Here is an 18,259-nt window from a genome sequence, read left to right as displayed (position 1 = left end):
TGCGGATGGAAGGCGGAGCTTAAAGGGATGCGCAAGCGGAGGGCGGGGCTTTGAGGGTCAAGCACGTGGAGGGGAAAGTGAGTGGGGAATTAAATGACTGGCTTGAAGAATAGGCGGAACTTAGTGTCAGGGAGGCGGGGCTGTTGTAACGCATTTCCTACTAAGATGTCCCTTTTCTCTTGCCGTAGTTGGAAGCCGGAAGTTCCTATGAGGCGTGCTTTAGAGTTCCGGGACAGTGCCGGCACCATGTGGGAGCTCCTCTAAGAAGTTGTTAGCTGTCGAATCCTGCTGATATTCCTAGTTCGGGGTGAGGAGGAACACGGTGCGGCTAGGCGCGATCGTGTCTTGGGACGGGAGGCCAGGGTGGGCCTTGAGACCATGGTCCAGGGCTGGGGAAAGCTGGTGCTGCCGAGGTGTAGTCAATGCAAATGCTGTGGTGTTTGAGCTTCGTGGGTCCTGGAGTGGCTGGAAAGGAGATTTCTGTGTCCTCGAAAGTACTGAACGCCGCATTATCAGTACATGAGGCCGGTGCTGCCGTCAATTAAGCCGCTTGAAGTTTCGCAAGAAATTTTCACGCTGTTTTTTCTTAGCCGGCGTTTTGAGACATCCGCCTCCGTGCAACATGACGTCCTTAGCTCAGCAACTCCAGCGACTCGCCCTCCCTCAGACTGATTCCAGCCTTCTATCTAGACGTGAAGTTGCCTCTCTATTATTTGACCCCAAAGAAGCGGCCACAATCGACAGGGACACCGCCTTTGCCATCGGTGAGCACCCTTTCACTTAGCAAAGCTCCTGGAGCAATGATATTGGTGGTGGAGTGTTCTGTATTTTCTTGTCTGGTTTTTTTCCCCGAGCAGTGCGGGGTTTGATTTATCTTGTTAAACGGGGAAAAACACCAATCTTGCTAGATGCTTGAATGTATTTATAAGTAATAGTATCTGGAATTTCACAAATCAACTATATTTAAAAAGGAAGAAAAGTAAAGAAACCAATGACTGCGGTGTGAGAGGAGACTTTCAGAACTAGGCGTAGTTCTATTAAGGACTAAAAAGAAGGGGTCAGAGTGGAGTTCTTGTCATGAAGTACTTTCTCTTCTCCTGATGAGTGGGATGAGATTTATCCTATATATTAACAACTAAAGCCAATGTTTGGGAGTGCATTACACGTTATAACAGAGCTCATGAACTTAGGGGTGAGGAAGACTGTAGAAGACTACCTGTTGAGTTTGCTTACAGAGAAGTTATAAGTGACTCTGCTCCTAGGATGCACTGGCCTGGAGGAACTTCTTGGAATTGACCCTGCCTTTGAACAGTTTGAAGCACCTTTGTTCAGCCAGCTAGCAAAAACCTTGGAGCGCAGCGTCCAGACCAAAGCAGTGAACAAGCAGCTGGATGAAAACATTTCACTGTTCCTCCTTCACTTGTCTCCTTATTTCCTCCTTAAGCCAGCACAGAAGTGTCTGGAATGGCTGATTCACAGGTAGCTAAAACTTAAGTAGTTACAAACACTTGTTAAGCTATATTGTTAACTTTAACAGACTTTGAAGGTTAATTGATGTCTAGAATGTCAGGTAAACATATTATTTTATCATATCATATAACATATCATATTATATTAACCATGCTGATCTTGAATAAGGTGTCATTCGTTCCCATTTGGTGTGTTTGGAGTCTGAGGGGTTTGTTTGATTTTTGAGACAGGGTCTCACCGTGTATCTCTGGCTGACCTCGAACTCACAGAGATCTGCCGCTTTCTTCCCCGAGTGCTGGAAAGTATGTCATGGTCTTTGGCTAGCTTTGTTTCAGGGATAGGGTCTCATACATTATACAGCCCTCATTTGTTGCTGATGATGCTTTTTGTTTGTTGAATGCTTTGTTTTTGGAGACAGGGTTTCTCTGTGTAGCCCTGGCTGCCCTGGAACTCATTGTGTACACCAGCCTGGCCTCACACCCAGAGATCTACCTGCCTCTGCCTCCAGAGTGTTGGGATTAAAGGCTTGCACCACCACCACCTGGCTCAAGCTGATTTTTAACGTACTTTGTTTTTTGGCCTGGCTGGCCTGGAACTCACTATATGTCTTTTAAATAAATACCTTAATGTTTTACACAAGATTTAGAGAGGTAGCTATGCCAAGGTTTGTTGAGGAAAACTTCATTTAAGTAGTGTCTTAGTTAATACCAAAACCTGTATAAAGTAGATAGAAGGCAAGGTCTGCTACTACTAAGGTACATGTAGGAGTTTAAGAGATTGCTCATGGTGAAGAGTGCTTACTGTTCTTGAGGAGGGCCCCTCAAGTGTCAGGGGACACTTAGAGCTATCTGTAACTCCAGATCTAGAAGATCCAGTGCCCTCTGACCTTTGTGGGCAAGTGTGTGCATGAGGTGCACATGCTTGTATAGGCACTGTATATAATCTTTTTTCTTTAAGTACATGCAAGAGAATAGGAGAATCTTTCTTAATGTTCTTAGCATAGAAGAACTGACATTTTCAAGTTCATATACAAAATATATGTGTTGTCATTTTTCTATCTGGATAAATTAATGTGATTTTATTAGTCTTTTGATTTTTGCTGGGTATGGTGGCTCACACCTTTAGTTCCAGTGCTTGGGAGGCAGAGGCAGGTGGAGCTCTCTGAGTTCAAGGCCAGACTGATCTATAAAGCTAGATCCACGACATCCAGGGCTGCATAGAGAAACCCTGACTTGAAAAAAACCAATCCCTACAACCCCCAACTGCCCCCCCCCAAAAAAAACCCCTTGGTTTTGGAAACATAGTAGTTAGGAAAGCTGTAGAAGGTGACTGGAGCACAGATAAGCTCAGTGGTTATTGCTGTGTCTTAGTGATGCCCACACAGTTTCATTAAAGTTGAAAGAAAGTGAACAGGGTATACATTTTGATACTGAACATTCAAAATGTTATTGCTCCGAATTGATTGAACCATGTTGACTCAAACTGGAATGCAAAATGGAGGGCTTCTTGTCTTCATCTATTTTGATTGATACTTTGTATTTCATCAAGGCAGATTTTGGACCTTTTAGAAAAGTGAACCTGCCAGATGTGTTGATAAACTCTTGGGAAGCAGAGGCAGGGTATCTGTGAGTTTGAGGTGCCCTGGACTTGTCTGCATAGCAAGTTCCATACAGACAGGGCCATCCAGTGATACTTTGTCAGAAGAAATGAAAAAGAAAAAAGAAGGACCTGTGAATTTTATATTTTGTACTTTTGAATTTTGTATTTTAATGGTTTCATATTTTTCTTAGGTTCCACATCCATCTTTACAATCCAGACAGTCTCATCGCTTGTGTTCTGCCATACCATGAGACACGGGTATTTGTGCGTGTGATACAGCTTCTAAAAATTGGTAATCCGAAAAACAAATGGTTTTGGCTGTTTCCTGTTAAGGTAACATTGTGTTTAATGACATACTCATTTGTGACATAATTATTATAAGTCATGATTACGGTTTTATGATTTGGTTTGGTTTTGTGGGGTTTGCTTTTGTTGTTGTTTTGTTTTGAGGTAGAGACTCCCTGTGAGGTTCTGGCTGGCCTCAACTCAAGAGTGACCCACTTCGTCCCTCCTTAGTTGCTTGTGGGGGTAGGGTCTCACTATATATCTAAAGCTGGTTATGAACTTTCATTTTTTTGGGAAAGTGTTTCTATGTGGCACTGAGTAGGCTGCAACTCACTATGTAGACCAGACTGACCTCAAACTCACAGATCCGCCCGCACCAATTGCTAATGACAGATGGTGGAGCTGGCAGTCAGAACAGGGGAGAATGGATGGGGAGTTTTGAGTTCAACTTAATTTAGTTTGGGAAAAGTAAAGCCCTTAACGATCCTGGGATAGTCCAGTAGTACCTATGCCATTGACTTCCTAGCAGAAACTCTGTCAGTGCCACCTAGCGTGTATTTAGTGCCCAACATTAGACAGTGCATTTTACATCATACTCCCATGGAGGCTCATAAATTCTTTATACAGGAGAGGACAGACTCGGAAAATTTCAGCTGCTTGATAGAGTTCTTGTACCTGAAGTGAACACGTTACTATATGAGCCCTATTCTCTGTACAGTGCTACTCTGCATCTGTAATTTTGGTACAAAAGAAGTGGAACTCTTAAAATACTTACACAAATTAAAGGGATTAGTATAACTTGAAGAGCATCAGGATACTGTTAAAATCGAGTTGGTGTTTGGAATGAAGGGATAGTTACCTGAGAAGAAGGCCTAGCGGGATCTATCTGCTGCAACACAGACTAGCAGAAAGTAGGTGTATGTCATAGGCGGAACTTGTGAGCTTGCTGATGGAACTGGCCTAGGAGCTGCTGAGAAAGAGAGCGGACTGACAGACCACTGGCCTTCCCAGGAGCTAATGACAGCGGCAGTGAACTCAGCAGTCGGAAGGAACGAGGGAAGGAATCCCCGGTTTGAATTAAAAAAAAATTAAGACTGGATGTAAAACAGTTGGACTAACTGGAGTTCAAAACCTGCATCCGTGATAAACTTGCTGTTCAAACTGCCTTTCCCAGCACTGAGAACATCAAGCCCATTCTGGTCTTCACAGACTTCACCGTTATCTAGAAACTAACCCTTTCTGGATATCTAAGCCTCATCCTCTCACTAAAGGCTCCTTGCAGGCTTCATTTAATTGTTGTGTTAATGTTTGTTCATAGACCATGTGCAGCAGTAGTTAATAGCAGCTGGTAATAGTACAGGTTGGCCCAGGTCTTCTGCTCTTAGGACCTTGTGATGTGGATACAGAACAATGTGTGTTGGCTCAAAAGCCAAATCCTACGAGTAGGATTATGCAGAGCTACAGAGTTGAGGTTCAATGTGTACATAAACAGCACATGCTGAGTGCTTTGTGCTGAATTCTTTTGCCTTCCTCGTTATCTACTCTTTGGAGTTTCTAAGGGTTTATGTGTTAATCTCATCACCACCAGTTATAAGGAGAGGTTGTATCTGTATTGACCTGCCACAGTATACAAATGCTACGGTAGATGCTTGAGGCAATGGTCAGTTGGCAATTGTTTCTAATAGCTTGGTCTTTTGTCAATAGCAATCTGGAGTGCCGTTAGCTAGAGGAACTTTGGTCACCCATTGCTACAAAGACCTGGGATTCATGGATTTTATTTGCAGCCTGGTGACCAGATCTGTGAAGGTGAGCCGTGAGTGTGTTGTTGAGTGTGTGGACTCATAAAATGGTTGATTACCCTGAGAAAGGAAACATCAGTGGACCTTAGAAGTTCCTTGGGGTGCATGAGCAGGTGAAGAGTCAGTCTTTTCACCAAAGATAAATGAGTCTGTTGGTTGTCAGGTTCCAGCTGTAGTGATTGTTAAGTAGAAACTATCCAAAAATGTCAGGAAGCTTGTCAGGCAAGTCTTTCTCGTTGTGTACGGTACTTAAGAGCCAGAGTGCTTCGGAAGAGCTGACCTGTGCTGTGATCCCTATTTCAGGCTTTCGCCGAGTATCCGGGAAGCTCAGCCCAGCTGAGAGTGCTCTTGGCCTTCTATGCCTCCACCATTGTGTCTGCTCTAGTGGCTGCTGAGAACCTGTCAGACAATGTAGTCGCCAAACTATTTCCATACATCCAAAAGGTTGGTCAAATAAATCATTTTATACATAAAGTAATTCTCTTGCTTGTGAAAATTTCATGGAGAAATAAGTGTTTTTAGATTGGTAATTTATTTTGAATCGTTGGTAAGATTCAATCTTTTGGTTTAAAAGACTTGTCAGTTCTTAAGTAAGTGTCTAGTAATTAGTGTTAGCTCTTACTGTGTCCTGGATCTATTTTCTCAGTCACAGACTGTCCTGGGAGCACAGGCAGTCACTTACCTGTTCTTTTAGCACAGACACTTGGCAGAGGCTCTGCTTTTACTTCTAGGCCCCAGGTTACTGTCTTTAATTCAATACAGTTTTTACCCCCGTGAGTGATGAGATGGGCTCTCTTCCAAAGATATGAGCTCACAGGTCGGGCAGAGCTTGTTGCCTCTTGTTGAGATGTCTGAGTTAGGAGGCTTTTCGGAGGTCCCTTCTCATAAATCCTATAGACTTGTCTCATCCCTGTGTCCATATAAGAATGGAAGTGAACACTTTGGTTTTCTACTTCTAAAGAGTCATTGTCTGTTAGCGTCATTAGGTTTTATAGATTCTTTTAAATTTACAATGTATTTATTTGTTAAAGTGTTTTTAAAACTACGTTTTTCTTAAAGGGCTCACTCATCCTTTTCATTTGCTTGTTTGTCTGTACATGTGTGTACTGAGGTGGAAGCCAGAGGACAACATATGTGAGCTTGTTTTATTCTTGTAGCATGTGGGCCCTGATGATTGAACTCAGGTCATCAGCCATGATACCAAGTGTCTACTTGCTGAACCATCCTGCCAGCCGTAGCGTTTTTTTTTTTTTTTTGTTGTTTTTTTGTTTTTTGTTTTTTGTTTTTTTTTTTTGGAAAAGATTTATTTTACATATGTGAGTACACTGTAGCTGTCTTAGACACACCAGAAGAGGGCATCAGATCTCATAACAGATGGTTGTGAGCCACCATGTGGTTCCTGGGATTTGAACTCAGGTCCTCTGGAAGAGCAGTCAGTGCTCTTAACCGCTGAGCCATCTCTCCAGCCCCCAGCCTTAAGGTTTTTTGTTCTGTTTTTTGAGGTTTTTGCTGTGTGGTCCACACTGGTTTTGAACCCATGTTCATCCTGCCTCAGCCCCTGAGTGCTGTGAATTTTTTTTTTATCTTATACATAGAAACATAAGGAATGTACACAGTCCTGCTACTAATGTTTCAGTATGTGTATTTACTATGTTTAACATTTAAAGCAGGGCAAATATTGAGATTTCTGATTTGTTGTAGTTAAATAGAAGAACATAATTCTAAATTTTGTCATTTTCTTTATATTTTAAAAACATTTAGGGGTTGAAATCATCTTTAGCAGATTATAGAGCTGCGACATACATGATAATCTGTCAGATTTCTGTCAAAGTAACAATGGAAGACACCTTTGTGAACTCACTGGCATCCCAGCTCATCAAAACATTGACCAAGGTTCCTTCTCAAGTCAAGGATGGATTAGGTTGCCTGATAATTCTCCTACAGCGACAGAAGCCAGGGACCCTTGGGAAAAAGTATGTATTGTGTATAGCTAGAGGCTAGTAAAGTTGTTTTGAATGCGTTTCGGTAAGTGTGCTTTTTCAACTGCTCCTGTCTAATGTGTTGCTATTGTGTATGCTTGCTTCTTGAAAGGCCGTTTCCTCACCTGTGTGGTGTTCCAGACCTTATAGGGCTGCTTCACGGGATCTCCGAAAACTACGATGTGAGTCCTCTTCTGTGCTACATGCTTCCCCATCTGGTTGCCTCTCTCGTTCAGCACGTTGCAGGTATGTGGCTTGCATTTGGGTCTAAAAGCTTCCCAAGTTTCATTTATCTTCAACTAGGACACCTGGTTGATAGGTTTTAACTATTTAACTATTTAAAATTTCTCCTAATTTCGTAGTTTCTATGTAACCTCTCTATTAAGTGAAAAATCTTTAGGGTTGGGGGCAGGTTTGCTGAAGGGGGAACCTGTTATTCTGAGAAATTTCTCAGGATTCTGTTATTTAGATAGGGAGGGTCTGAAGGAATGAGAGAATTTGGCCAAGTAAACCTTTTTCCCCTTTTAGATACTAACTGGTCTCTAGTGTTTCATTCTCAGTAAATATCCAGCTTCTAGGAAGTAAGCCAAGAAGATTTCATGTATAAAAATCCAAATTATGAAAGAAAATGATTAATTTGCATTATTTCTCTTTACTTCAATAAACAGAAAAGAAAGTAAATACTTGCTTCTGTTGCTGCTTAGAGAATACTAACAAAAAGTCTTTAAGTTATGTTAAATCTGATGGATACTAAGAAAAGCATTTTTAAAATTATGTTGAGTCAGATGTAAAAAAGGTTTACATGACCCAATCTTACCTTCAAGCTTTTATTGCAGTAAATTCTAGAAGATGGCAACCTTGGTTTAGTCCGGAGGCATTGACATGAAAGCTTAGCTTATTTACTTTCAGAAATCTAGGTTATAGCAGCCTCACTAACTTTCAGTGTGATCTGAGGAAGCAGTATATTTGCACTTTATTGATACCCGTGTCATGAGTATACTTATTGAAAGTATGGAGAATTTCAGGTGACAGACAGATGAGAGTAGTATACACAGAAACAGTCTGAAAACTGTAACGTACTCAATAGAAAATATATATTCAAATATAAGTAAAAGAAGGCTAGAGAGATGCCTTAGCTGTTAGGAGTGCTTACTGTCCTTGCAGAGGACCCAGGTTAAGTACCCAGCACCCATATTGGGGAGTTCATAGTTGTCCATGACTCCAGTTCCAGGGGATCAGATGTCCGCTGGCCTCTGCAGGCACCTGCATACATCTGGTGTACATGAGCTCGATGTACATGGTCATACACATAAATAAAACAGCCTTTTTATAAAAAGAAAGTAGGTTAATTTAGATAGTAGTATATATGTTATTACTAGAAAAGGTGTTCACTGTAAGTAAATTTAATCATGAGCCTGTCAAAAAGAATATCCCTAATTCAGTTTCCATCTGTTACATATTAAGGAGAAGAAACTGAAGGGATTGATGGTCAGATCTACAAGAAACACTTAGAAGCAATCCTTACAAAAATACCACTGACGAACAACTTAGACCACCTACTGGCTAGGTAAGGTGGTTTTAGCGTGCTTCTGATAGATGTGCACATTTATGGGTGAGTATACATTTCAGGATTTAGGAGTGCTTTTCTGAATGCTTTTTAACATATTTTGCAATGCTTATATCATTGCACTAATTGTCGGTATTGAGTCTAACAGTTGACAGCATAAAATGCAAATGCAAAATTTTCTTATAAGTTGTAACTAAGTTTACAAGTGTCTAAGTTGTTCTGTTAATAAATGGGCTGTAGTGCCTGAAATAGCACATCAAAGCTGAAAACTCAGTGAATGTCACCCAGAATGGGTGTGTGGTGGAAATTATTTCCTCCTTTTCTCTGAAAGGCATTTCTGTCTCCCCCTTTCATTCCCTAGTTGGCGGACAGTGCTATATGGTGAATAGCATGCTTTAGTGTAGTAGTGGACACAGGTTGGATCTGGCTAACACCACGTCAGTTAGAGTAGTAGTTCTGGAAGCCAGTCCTCCTGGGTCTGCTTTTGCCACTATGTTAGGTGAGAAAGGGAACTGCCTGAAATTTGTTTTCACGGAGGCTTAGTTTACAGTGTGGAATCAGAACAGCCTTTAAAACTTAAAGCCCTCCCCTCCTCTTCGCAGAGAAAGGGTCACTATTGTTGCTGTTTTGTTTGACCTCAGGCAAATTGGAAGATTTTCTATGTCCTAGTTTTTTCATTAGCAAAATCAATATAATTTCTTTCCTATGAAAGTGTGATTATTAGAGATGTGATTTATAAATCATTTAGCACATAGCAGGGAATTCCATGAATGATAACCTGTGTTTGCTGGTGCTCCACTTTCTTTTGCAGCCGTCTTTTTGAAGAATATATTTCATACAGTTCCCAGGAGGAAACCCAAGCTAATAGAGTGGCTTTGCTTAATGAACAGTTTCTTCCACTCGTCAGACTTTTAGAAAGCAAGTAAGTTTAGTGTTGTGGATATCATCTTCATTGTTTATTGACTGGTCTTCAAAGAAATAACTTGCAAGCTGTGTCTTAAAGCAGTGGGTTATGGTTACTTGTTTTTATTTTTCCTTTTCAGAAAGGGACAGTACGTTTATAATGAGATATATTGAAAGACAAAAGGAAACAGGGACCGTAAGAGTTTGTGGACAGTGTAATATTTTTACACTAGAGACTTTATTGTCTTCATAGTGACAGCTTGGTCAACATTAGCCTTTATGGATAGCATGTATTAAAATTAAGTTTCACTCTACGTAACTTAAAATGTCATGTGTTTTATGCATGTGGGTGAATGTGGTTAACAGCTCTATCAAGAGTACTGACGAAGTGTAACTCCTCCATAGATACCCCAAAACGTTGGATGTTGTATTAGAGGAACACCTGAAGGAGATTACAGGCCTTAAAAAACAGGAGCTTTTCCACCAGTTCATTTCTCTTTCTACAAGTGGAGGGAAGTATCAGGTATGTTGACAAGAATTGGTGGTGCGGTTATTTGGAGAGTGTCAGGTAGTAATTTTCTGCTTCCCTCCCTCTTTGAATCTTCAAAGAACTGAGAATTTATACAGTTTGATAGTTACTAGAAATAGAGCTCTAGGGCAGGAATCATAATTGGAGAAGAATATAATATCAGGCAAACATTGGGAATTTCGTATGATGTTGGTTAAGTCACCACAGGGTGGCTTCACAGGCTCCCGGCATGCCTTTTTCCTCTTGGCGTGCATCTACCAGTACAGGAGCCTGCAGTCACATGAGCACGACCATGCTAGATCTTGAGTCTGGTGATTCAAGCCTAAACAATAGAAATCTGATGTTTACACAGAGGTTCTTATAATTAACCTTCAAAACATATTTTAAAGAGAAATGCAGTTTTTCTCTTGAAATTGGGCTATTACTCTCAGTGCCGTTGCATTTCCAGTCAAGTAGCTGTCACTTTTAGTCTGATTCCATGGTCGCCTAAGCTGGAGCGTGTCTTTGTTATTTAGCTCCGTTGTGTTCTGTCCTCAGTCAGGTACCAGTTTAGTACTTTCACTTGGAATTAAATATCCACGAGAAGTGCTGAGTTACTTTAAAGTGAACCCACACAAGTACACAGAACATACAATGTACAACATGCATGTTTTCGTGTGCTCTAACTCATACGTGTTGGTTGTTTTAGAGATGAATGTAATTTTCTGTTTCTACATTTATGGTTGTTGTATAATACACTGGGCAATGTGGGTTGTTTTGTTTTCATTTTTGGTTATATGTTACTGAGATTAAATGACATTAATCATGTTGGCCTGCAGTTTTTAGAGGATTCTGATACCTCTCTGATGCTCAGTTTGAATCACCCATTGGCTCCTGTGAGACTTCTGGCTGTTAATCACCTAAAAAATATCATGAAAACATCAAAGGTTTGTGCCTAACAGCTTTTACTTTTGATTTTTTCCACCTTATAGTAAGTAACAAATCTAATTCTAGAATAAGAAATTGGAGTCTCTATAAAGAATTTATAGTGTATAATTGTAGATGAGTCAGATTTTACCATTTTTTTTGAAATATCTGCCTTACAGAGTTTTTGTTTTGTGTTTTTATAGTTATATTTTAAAGGTTATAGTTAATTTTTAAATTACGTTTATGTTTGTTTGTATGTATGTATGTATGTATGTATGTATGTATTTGGTGCCTATGCATATATACACAGGTGTGTGCACAGAGGTCAGAGAAAAACTTGTGGGTCAGAGGGCCACTATGGGAGATTGAACTTAAGTTGTCAGGCTTGCTGGCAAAGGCCTTCACCTCCAGAGCCATCTAAGGACCTATCATCTCTCTATGGGCTCTCTATTTTTAAGGTCAACTCCCTAATTAAAAGATGGTATTTAGAGTGTAGTATTATGTTCAGTGAGACTGGAAGAGGTCTGTAGTGGTCACCAGTCCCAGAAGGCCTGTTGTTGATGGCCTGGTTCTGATTTTGTTGAGCTCTCAGAGGTGGCCGTGGTCTCAGCACTGGTGTTCTGAGGTGTCTCTAAGTTTGTGAGCTTCTTTGTTGTAACATCTGATTTGTTTTTCTCTTCCTCAGGAGGGCATTGATGAGACTTTTATTAAAGAAGCTATTCTAACTCGGTTAGGTGATGATAATGTGGATGTTGTTTCAGCGGCTCTGAGTGCCTTTGGGGTAAGTAAGCATTCTGTGGATGTGCACGTTTTATTTGTCAATACTTTCTTGTTCCTCTCACATGGTCCTTGACTTAGGCAGGAATGGGAGCTTAGGAATTACTTTGCTGAGTACAGACTTAAGTCTGGTCATGAGTCTCAAAGGGGTAGTTGGACTACACAATTTGCTGGATAAGGAAGTACTACAAAAGGGAAGAATGCTTTGTGAGTTCTTAATATTGCTGTAAGAGCTTTCTGTTAACAGCCGGTGTCCCATGACCATGGCAAATTGGGTCATGAAAGCAATTTTTGAGAAATTGTTCTCCTAAGTGAAGAGAAAAGTTCTCATAGAAAAAAGTTACATTAGAATCTGGGGAGAAATTCTTAATAATCATTTTTCAGTTTCATTTGAGAAACGCTTTACAATATTTAGCAAGTAAATGTTTACTCATGGTATTCTTTTCCTCTTCTAGAGTTTTCAACAACACTTTGGTGTAGAAGAGACGGTTTCAAACATTCTGAATCTCTTTCAAAGAGCAGAACTTTCAAAGAATAAGGGGTGGTACGTGTTCGCTTCTGTGTTCATGCTCTTGTTAGCGATGTTCTCATCGAGTTCACATTGCTATTCTTCCTTTCTGGCTAATGACTTCAGTAATTTTGTGATTGACCTTTGCTCATGATTGTAGAACAGAGCCTTAAGAACATTTCTCATTGTGTGTCTGTGTGTCTGTGTGCATATGTGTGCATATGCCACTGCACACACGTGGAGGTTAGAGTACAGTTTTGTGGAATCCTCTGTTTTCACCTTCTTATGGGTCTGAGAATTGAACTCAGGTATGCTTGGGTGCACGGTATTTTGATTATGTGTACCCCAGTTCCTCCTAGATCCACCTTTTTCCTCCTCATCTCCTCTCAGTTTTGTTGTCTTATGTCCATCCTTTATAACCCTCTAGGTTTGTGCTGCCCATGTGCTGGTGTGGGGCCATCCAGTGGAGCATGTTGATCTACCAGAGGCCACACTCTTAGTGAACACTAGGTCTCCATTTCCCAGAAAGGATATTTGTTTTATTGTATGATGCAATGCAATGCATGGGGGTGTTTCTCCTGCATAAATTCATGTGCACCTCGTAAATGCCTGGTGCCTCTGGGAACCAGAAGAGGGTGTCAGATTCCCCAGAAGTGGTATTCTACTGTTCGTTAAATTGTGTTGGCAAACACAACCCAGTGCAGTGCTCTTTACTGAGCCACTCTGGGCTGTGCTTTTTTTTTTTTTTTGGCTACATGAGTGAATCTCTACTGGCCAGTGGAGTGGAGATGTCCGATGATAATATATTTTGTAACAGTTACAGGTTTCTTGTTTTTCATTTGTTGATTTTTGTTTTTGTTTCTTTTTAAGGTATTTGACAGGACAAAGTTATTGGCTAGATAACTCCTTTATTCGAATGGATTTGTGGTTGTATCTTGGTGATCTCTGAGCAGTATTTTTGACTAGGAGACCAGACAAGCTATTGGCAGTTGATCCAGAGCAGTGTGATGATGAATTTTGCTGACTTGAAGATGCTAGCATGTGTCTGAGTCACATGCACTTTTATGTCTTCCAGGTACAGCGTGCTGGAGCTAGCAGCAAACATACTAGTCAGAGAAGAGATACTGAGTAAAAACGACCAGTTATCAAATCAGGTGGTTGCCCAGTTGCTGCCTTTTATGGTCATTATTGATAATGATGTAGAGTCTCCTGATACGAAAATGGCTATACATTTGTCAAGATCAGGGATTTGTTCCCTGCATCCTCTATTTAGAGGTTGGAAAGAAGGTAAGAAAGTCAGTGTTAAAGTCATTGTTAAATGTCCACTTCTGCTCTACAATGTTTTTTCCCCCTCACTCTTTGCTGTTGTTCCAGTCTTTTTTTTTTTTTTTTTTTTTTTTTTTTTTTTTTTTCGGAGCTGGGGACCGAACCCAGGGCCTTGTGCTTCCTAGGTAAGCGCTCTACCACTGAGCTAAATCCCCAGCCCCTGTTGTTCCAGTCTTAAAAGCTGTTTTACTTTAATCAAGTACAAAGGTAATTTTGTGTATTCCTTTGAGGCCATGGCTAGAGTTATAACTCAAGCTGGCCTAAAACGACTTTATAAAGCAGATAACTGTCTTATAAAGAAGAGAGTCAGTTAAGAGTCCACTGTCGCTGCTGTTCACAGTGATACCTGTTACATGTCAACAAAAGAGTTTCTAAGTTTACTAAGACAGGGAAGCTCGGCTACTAGACAAATTCAAAATTGGATTAAAAATAAAAAGCAAGCCTTTGTAGAGAACTAGTAAATATTTTATCTAAATGAGTTACTTTTCCCCAGTACTTTATGGGGATGCCAGTGATATAAGTGATAGAGTTTTTAATTTTTTTTTTTTACAGCTCTTGAAAACGTTATTAAAAGCAGGAAGTCAAGAGAGATAATTGGTGTGGGAAATCAGAAGATGGTTCAGTTGCTGGGCAGCAATTTAAGTTCAGGAGACCGCTCTTCAATGTTGAAGCTGGTATGTGTGCTGTCCCTCCCCTCTCACTTCTCCTCATGCTTATTAGGCTCCCACTTCCGTTCCACACGGCTTCTTTTCTGAATTGTTGCTGTTATTTCATTCTTTTTTTTTTTTTTTTTTTTTTTTTTGGTTCTTTTTTTCGGAGCTGGGGACCGAACCCAGGGCCTTGCGCTTCCTAGGTAAGCGCTCTACCACTGAGCTAAATCCCCAGCCCCCTGTTATTTCATTCTTAAACCCTGTTTTGCTTTAAACAAATACAATGGCAATTTTGTGTATTTCCTTGGTGCTGTAGCTGAGAGTTACAGCTCAACCTGGCCTAGAACTCACTGTATAGCCCAAAATGACCGAGAATTTTTGGTCTTCCTGCCTTAGCCTCCCAAGTGCTGGGATTAACTTAGCATGTTGTAGAGATTATCTGAAATTCTTAATATTTTATATCATTTTTTGAACTAGTGAGAATACTTTGTTCTTTTTAATCTCATTTTTTTCTAATTTATATTTAAAATATTAAAGTCTTTTCATTGTTAACATAGCAAAATGAATTTAAAGGAAAGTACTTCAGTAAACTTTTTAAAGGTATTAGGTGTCTGATTTATTGATTTTTATTTTTAGGTCTGTGGGTTAAGTGTGTTAACATGCCAAGTGTATTTATGTTCATTATAATATCTAAGAGTGTATAATGACTTAGTAATCAGTGTTTACTGATCTTAAAAAGTCCTCTTATTTTATACACGATACCTACATAGGCCTGAGATAGAAAGCTTGTTCTGGGGCTCGAGCGATGGCTCAGCGGTTAAAGAGCACCAACTGCTCTTCCAGAGGTCCTGAGTTCAAATCTTGGCAACCACATGGTAGCTTACAACCATCTGTAATGGGATCTGATGCCTTCTTCTGGTGTGTCTGAAGACAGCTACAGTATATTTATATATAATAAATAAATCTTTTTAAAAAATTAAAAAGAAAAATGGTCTGTAAAGGCCATGACTTACTAGTAATCAAACATACTTATTTCTCAAGGTGGAAGATTTAGTATGTGCTGGAGAAAAGGAATCCTACACCGTGAAGCAGAAGGTGGCATTTCACGTGATTGTGTCTGTGCTTGTCTCTTGCTGTTCATCCTTGAGAGAAACCTGCTTCCCATTCGCCATAAAAGTGTTCAGTTTGTTGCAGAAAAAAATAAAGAAGCTCAAAAGCATCATCACTGCTGTGGTAAGGAGTGCAGCGTCTGCAGAAAGTTGAGTGTGGGCTAATGGTCACAGCAAAACTGAAGCCCAGAAGCTGTGCTGAGTCTGACTCTTGCTGGGGAGTGGGAGGCGCTGGTCCAAATTGTAGCTGCGAGTGTCATAAGACGCTCTCATGCTTTTGCAGGAACTTTACTTGAATCCCAGGGTTCCAAGGTTGGAAGGTTTTCTGTCATAACTGACTCTTCTCCTGCTGTTTTTATCAGTGCATAACCCAAGTTCTCCTAACTACTGGTGATTCACTTCCTCACAAAACTTGTTCTAGTATTTATTGAAAGTGTATCCTATTTATTTAAAATAGTTGAGTATTTCAGTAGGTCTAGGTGTCTGTGGCCCACTGTTGTCCCTGACAGTGTTAATAAAGTTCCTAGTACCCCATTTTGAGGTAGCAAGCTTGTTTTAATATCTGCTGTTCGCATCAGTATTTTTCTTTTATCTTCTGAACTTCAAAGGGCTGCTCATTACAGGACTTGCTAAGAGAATTACACTTCATATTTATGTATATTCTCAGGAGTTTTATAAATTCTAGTTGTAGACATTGTTAACTAAAATTATGTGAAGTTAGCATACTTCTTTAAACGTTAAAAAGTGGCTCAACTGAGCCCCTCTTAATGTCTGACTGTCTTTTTTGGGGCTAGCAGTATAGAACAGTTGTGTTTTATTCAGTGTAGGCTGCAGGTTGTTTCACATTGCTCTATTAGTGCCCTTTCTGAGGACTGTATCTTTTCAGCTGTAGCAACATCCATCCTCCCTCCCTCCCTCCCTCCCTCCCTCCCTCCCTCCCTCCCTCCCTCCCTCCGTCCCTTCCTCCCTCCCTCCCTCCCTCCCTCCCTCCGTCCCTTCCTCCCTCCCCCCTTCTCTGTGTGTGTGTGTGAGAGAGAAATTGTTAGCTCACTCCCTACTCTGTTTGGAACTACTCTGAGGGTAAGTTAGCTTCTGTTTCCATTTGTGTTTCAGGAAGTCCCCTCAGAGTGGCATCTGGAACTGATGCTGAACAGAGGGTTACCGGAGGAGCTCTGGGTGCATTACGTGCAGCAGCTCCACAGTGCCCAGAGGATTGCCACGGAGGACTCTGTTTTACTTGTATTTTCCCTGAAATCTTTTATTTTTGCACTGAAGGCTCCAAAGTCTTTTCCTACAGGTAAGGCATGGCCATGAGCCTTTAATGTGATGAGGCACTGCGTTCTTAGCGCCGTACGTGGTTCACCTTCACTTGAACGACCAGTTCCCAGCATGCTCGTGTAGGATTGTCATTGCTTCTCTTTGTCACCATGTCCCCTCAGGTGCCATGTGGTGGAATCCTGAGCGACTGGATGAAGACAGCAGACACTACCTGTGCCTGCTCATTGGCCTCTTTGAAATGTTGCTGGAGGTTTCTGGTGCCATGCATTTCAGGGTCCTGATGAGGCTCATAGTGAAGGTATGTGGCTCTCCTCCCAGGCATTCTGCTGTCCACTGTGGGTAGTGTCGGTTATTTTACTACTGAAGTCTAATAATAAGGTCTATTTCCACCACTGAACAGTGCGTGCTGGTAAACATGCCCTGTAGAGCAGGCAGGCAGTCACGGCCAGGCAGCGCGCTGAGTATACAGTAGCATGCAGCATCCCTGTTGATGAGCAGTTGTGTTCAAAGACCAAACAACTCTGTGTTTTAAATAGCATTTATAGATGAGAAAACTGGCTGAGTGGTCAAAGATGATATTCCGGAAATACAGTCGCTCACGAGACCTCTCTGGGCCTTGTTGCCTCCTTGCTGTAAGCAGTGTGGTCTTGTCTCTGCGGCTTTCAGCATGGTTGCCATCTCTCACTCCTTCCAGAGCTTTAGTGAAGCTTCCCGGGTCCCACCCTTGTCTTGACCTTTAGTTAGTGCATGTGTCTTTTTTGTTCAGTATTGTCAAGTGCAAAGTTATAGTGAGGCTTCTTGAATGTCGTTCTTCAGTGACATCCTAAAGGTTGAAGTCCAAATATTGAAGAAGTGATTCATTAAATCACTCCCATGTGGTTATGGTACAGTAATGAACAGATCTAGGGACAGCATATCTGAGTAAGAACTAGACTTCACTTCGTTCTGCTTTCTTTTGATTAGGTACATCTACAAGATGTTCTTCAGTTGTTCAAGTTCTTTTGCATTTTGTGGACCTATGGTTCTAGTCTTTCAAGTCCACTGCCCTGCACTGTGAAGTCGGAGCTGCAGACTCAAGCTCTTTACATAGGCTCTGCGATGCTGTCTTCTCAGAGTACACAGTGTAAACAAAACCTGGCACATCCTGCATCTCCAGGTAGGGCGGGTCACATGTATTATCTTAATTAGTACATTATAGACATCTTACGAGGAAGGGTAGCATATAATCGTGTACTTGATTGTACAGAGATAACATGATTTATTAAAATAGAAGATTCTATAGGGGAGATGGTGACAAGGATAAAGGCCCTTGCCACCAAGCCTTATGACTTAAATTTAATCCCAGTCCCCACATAGTGAAAGGAGAGAACTGATCCCTCAAAGTTGTCCTCTGACCTCTGCACTCAGTCAGTGGTGATTGCACCGCTACCAAATATAGTTACAGAAAATATCCTTGCTTTTATTTATTTATTAAAAATGTAATTTAAAAATTAAGAAAAAGCCAGGTGTGGTGGCACATGGTGACAGTAGATTTTCTGGGCTCATTTGTATACTTTGGGGAAACATGACCCACA

The 18,259-nt window shown here is 40.9% G+C and overlaps 1 protein-coding gene across 3 annotated transcripts in view; it reads left to right on the top strand.

Moving 5' to 3' along the window:
* The first annotated feature begins 214 nt into the window (after positions 1-214).
* The window catches only part of Heatr1 (HEAT repeat containing 1), a 41,764-nt gene continuing 23,719 nt past the window's right edge, over positions 215-18,259 (top strand). The window contains exons 1-20 of one of the 3 annotated variants that reach the window (XM_087591139.1): positions 215-307; positions 591-764; positions 1,263-1,479; positions 3,261-3,402; positions 5,059-5,160; positions 5,457-5,597; positions 6,915-7,126; positions 7,245-7,378; positions 8,597-8,699; positions 9,511-9,621; positions 10,008-10,125; positions 10,950-11,057; positions 11,723-11,818; positions 12,270-12,358; positions 13,398-13,609; positions 14,201-14,322; positions 15,340-15,531; positions 16,521-16,704; positions 16,847-16,983; positions 17,649-17,841. In XM_087591139.1, the coding sequence (XP_087447265.1) occupies positions 623-764; positions 1,263-1,479; positions 3,261-3,402; positions 5,059-5,160; positions 5,457-5,597; positions 6,915-7,126; positions 7,245-7,378; positions 8,597-8,699; positions 9,511-9,621; positions 10,008-10,125; positions 10,950-11,057; positions 11,723-11,818; positions 12,270-12,358; positions 13,398-13,609; positions 14,201-14,322; positions 15,340-15,531; positions 16,521-16,704; positions 16,847-16,983; positions 17,649-17,841 (2,755 nt within the window). In that variant the 5' untranslated portion in view covers positions 215-307; positions 591-622. 3 annotated transcript variants of the gene reach the window in all.

This window comes from Rattus norvegicus, chromosome 17 (genome assembly GCF_021556685.1).
Source record: "Rattus norvegicus strain SHRSP/BbbUtx chromosome 17, alternate assembly SHRSP_T2T, whole genome shotgun sequence".
Classification (NCBI taxonomy): Eukaryota; Metazoa; Chordata; class Mammalia; order Rodentia; family Muridae; genus Rattus; species Rattus norvegicus.
Note: the sequence above shows the minus strand (reverse complement) of the source record. Positions and strands in the feature narration are given on the sequence as shown.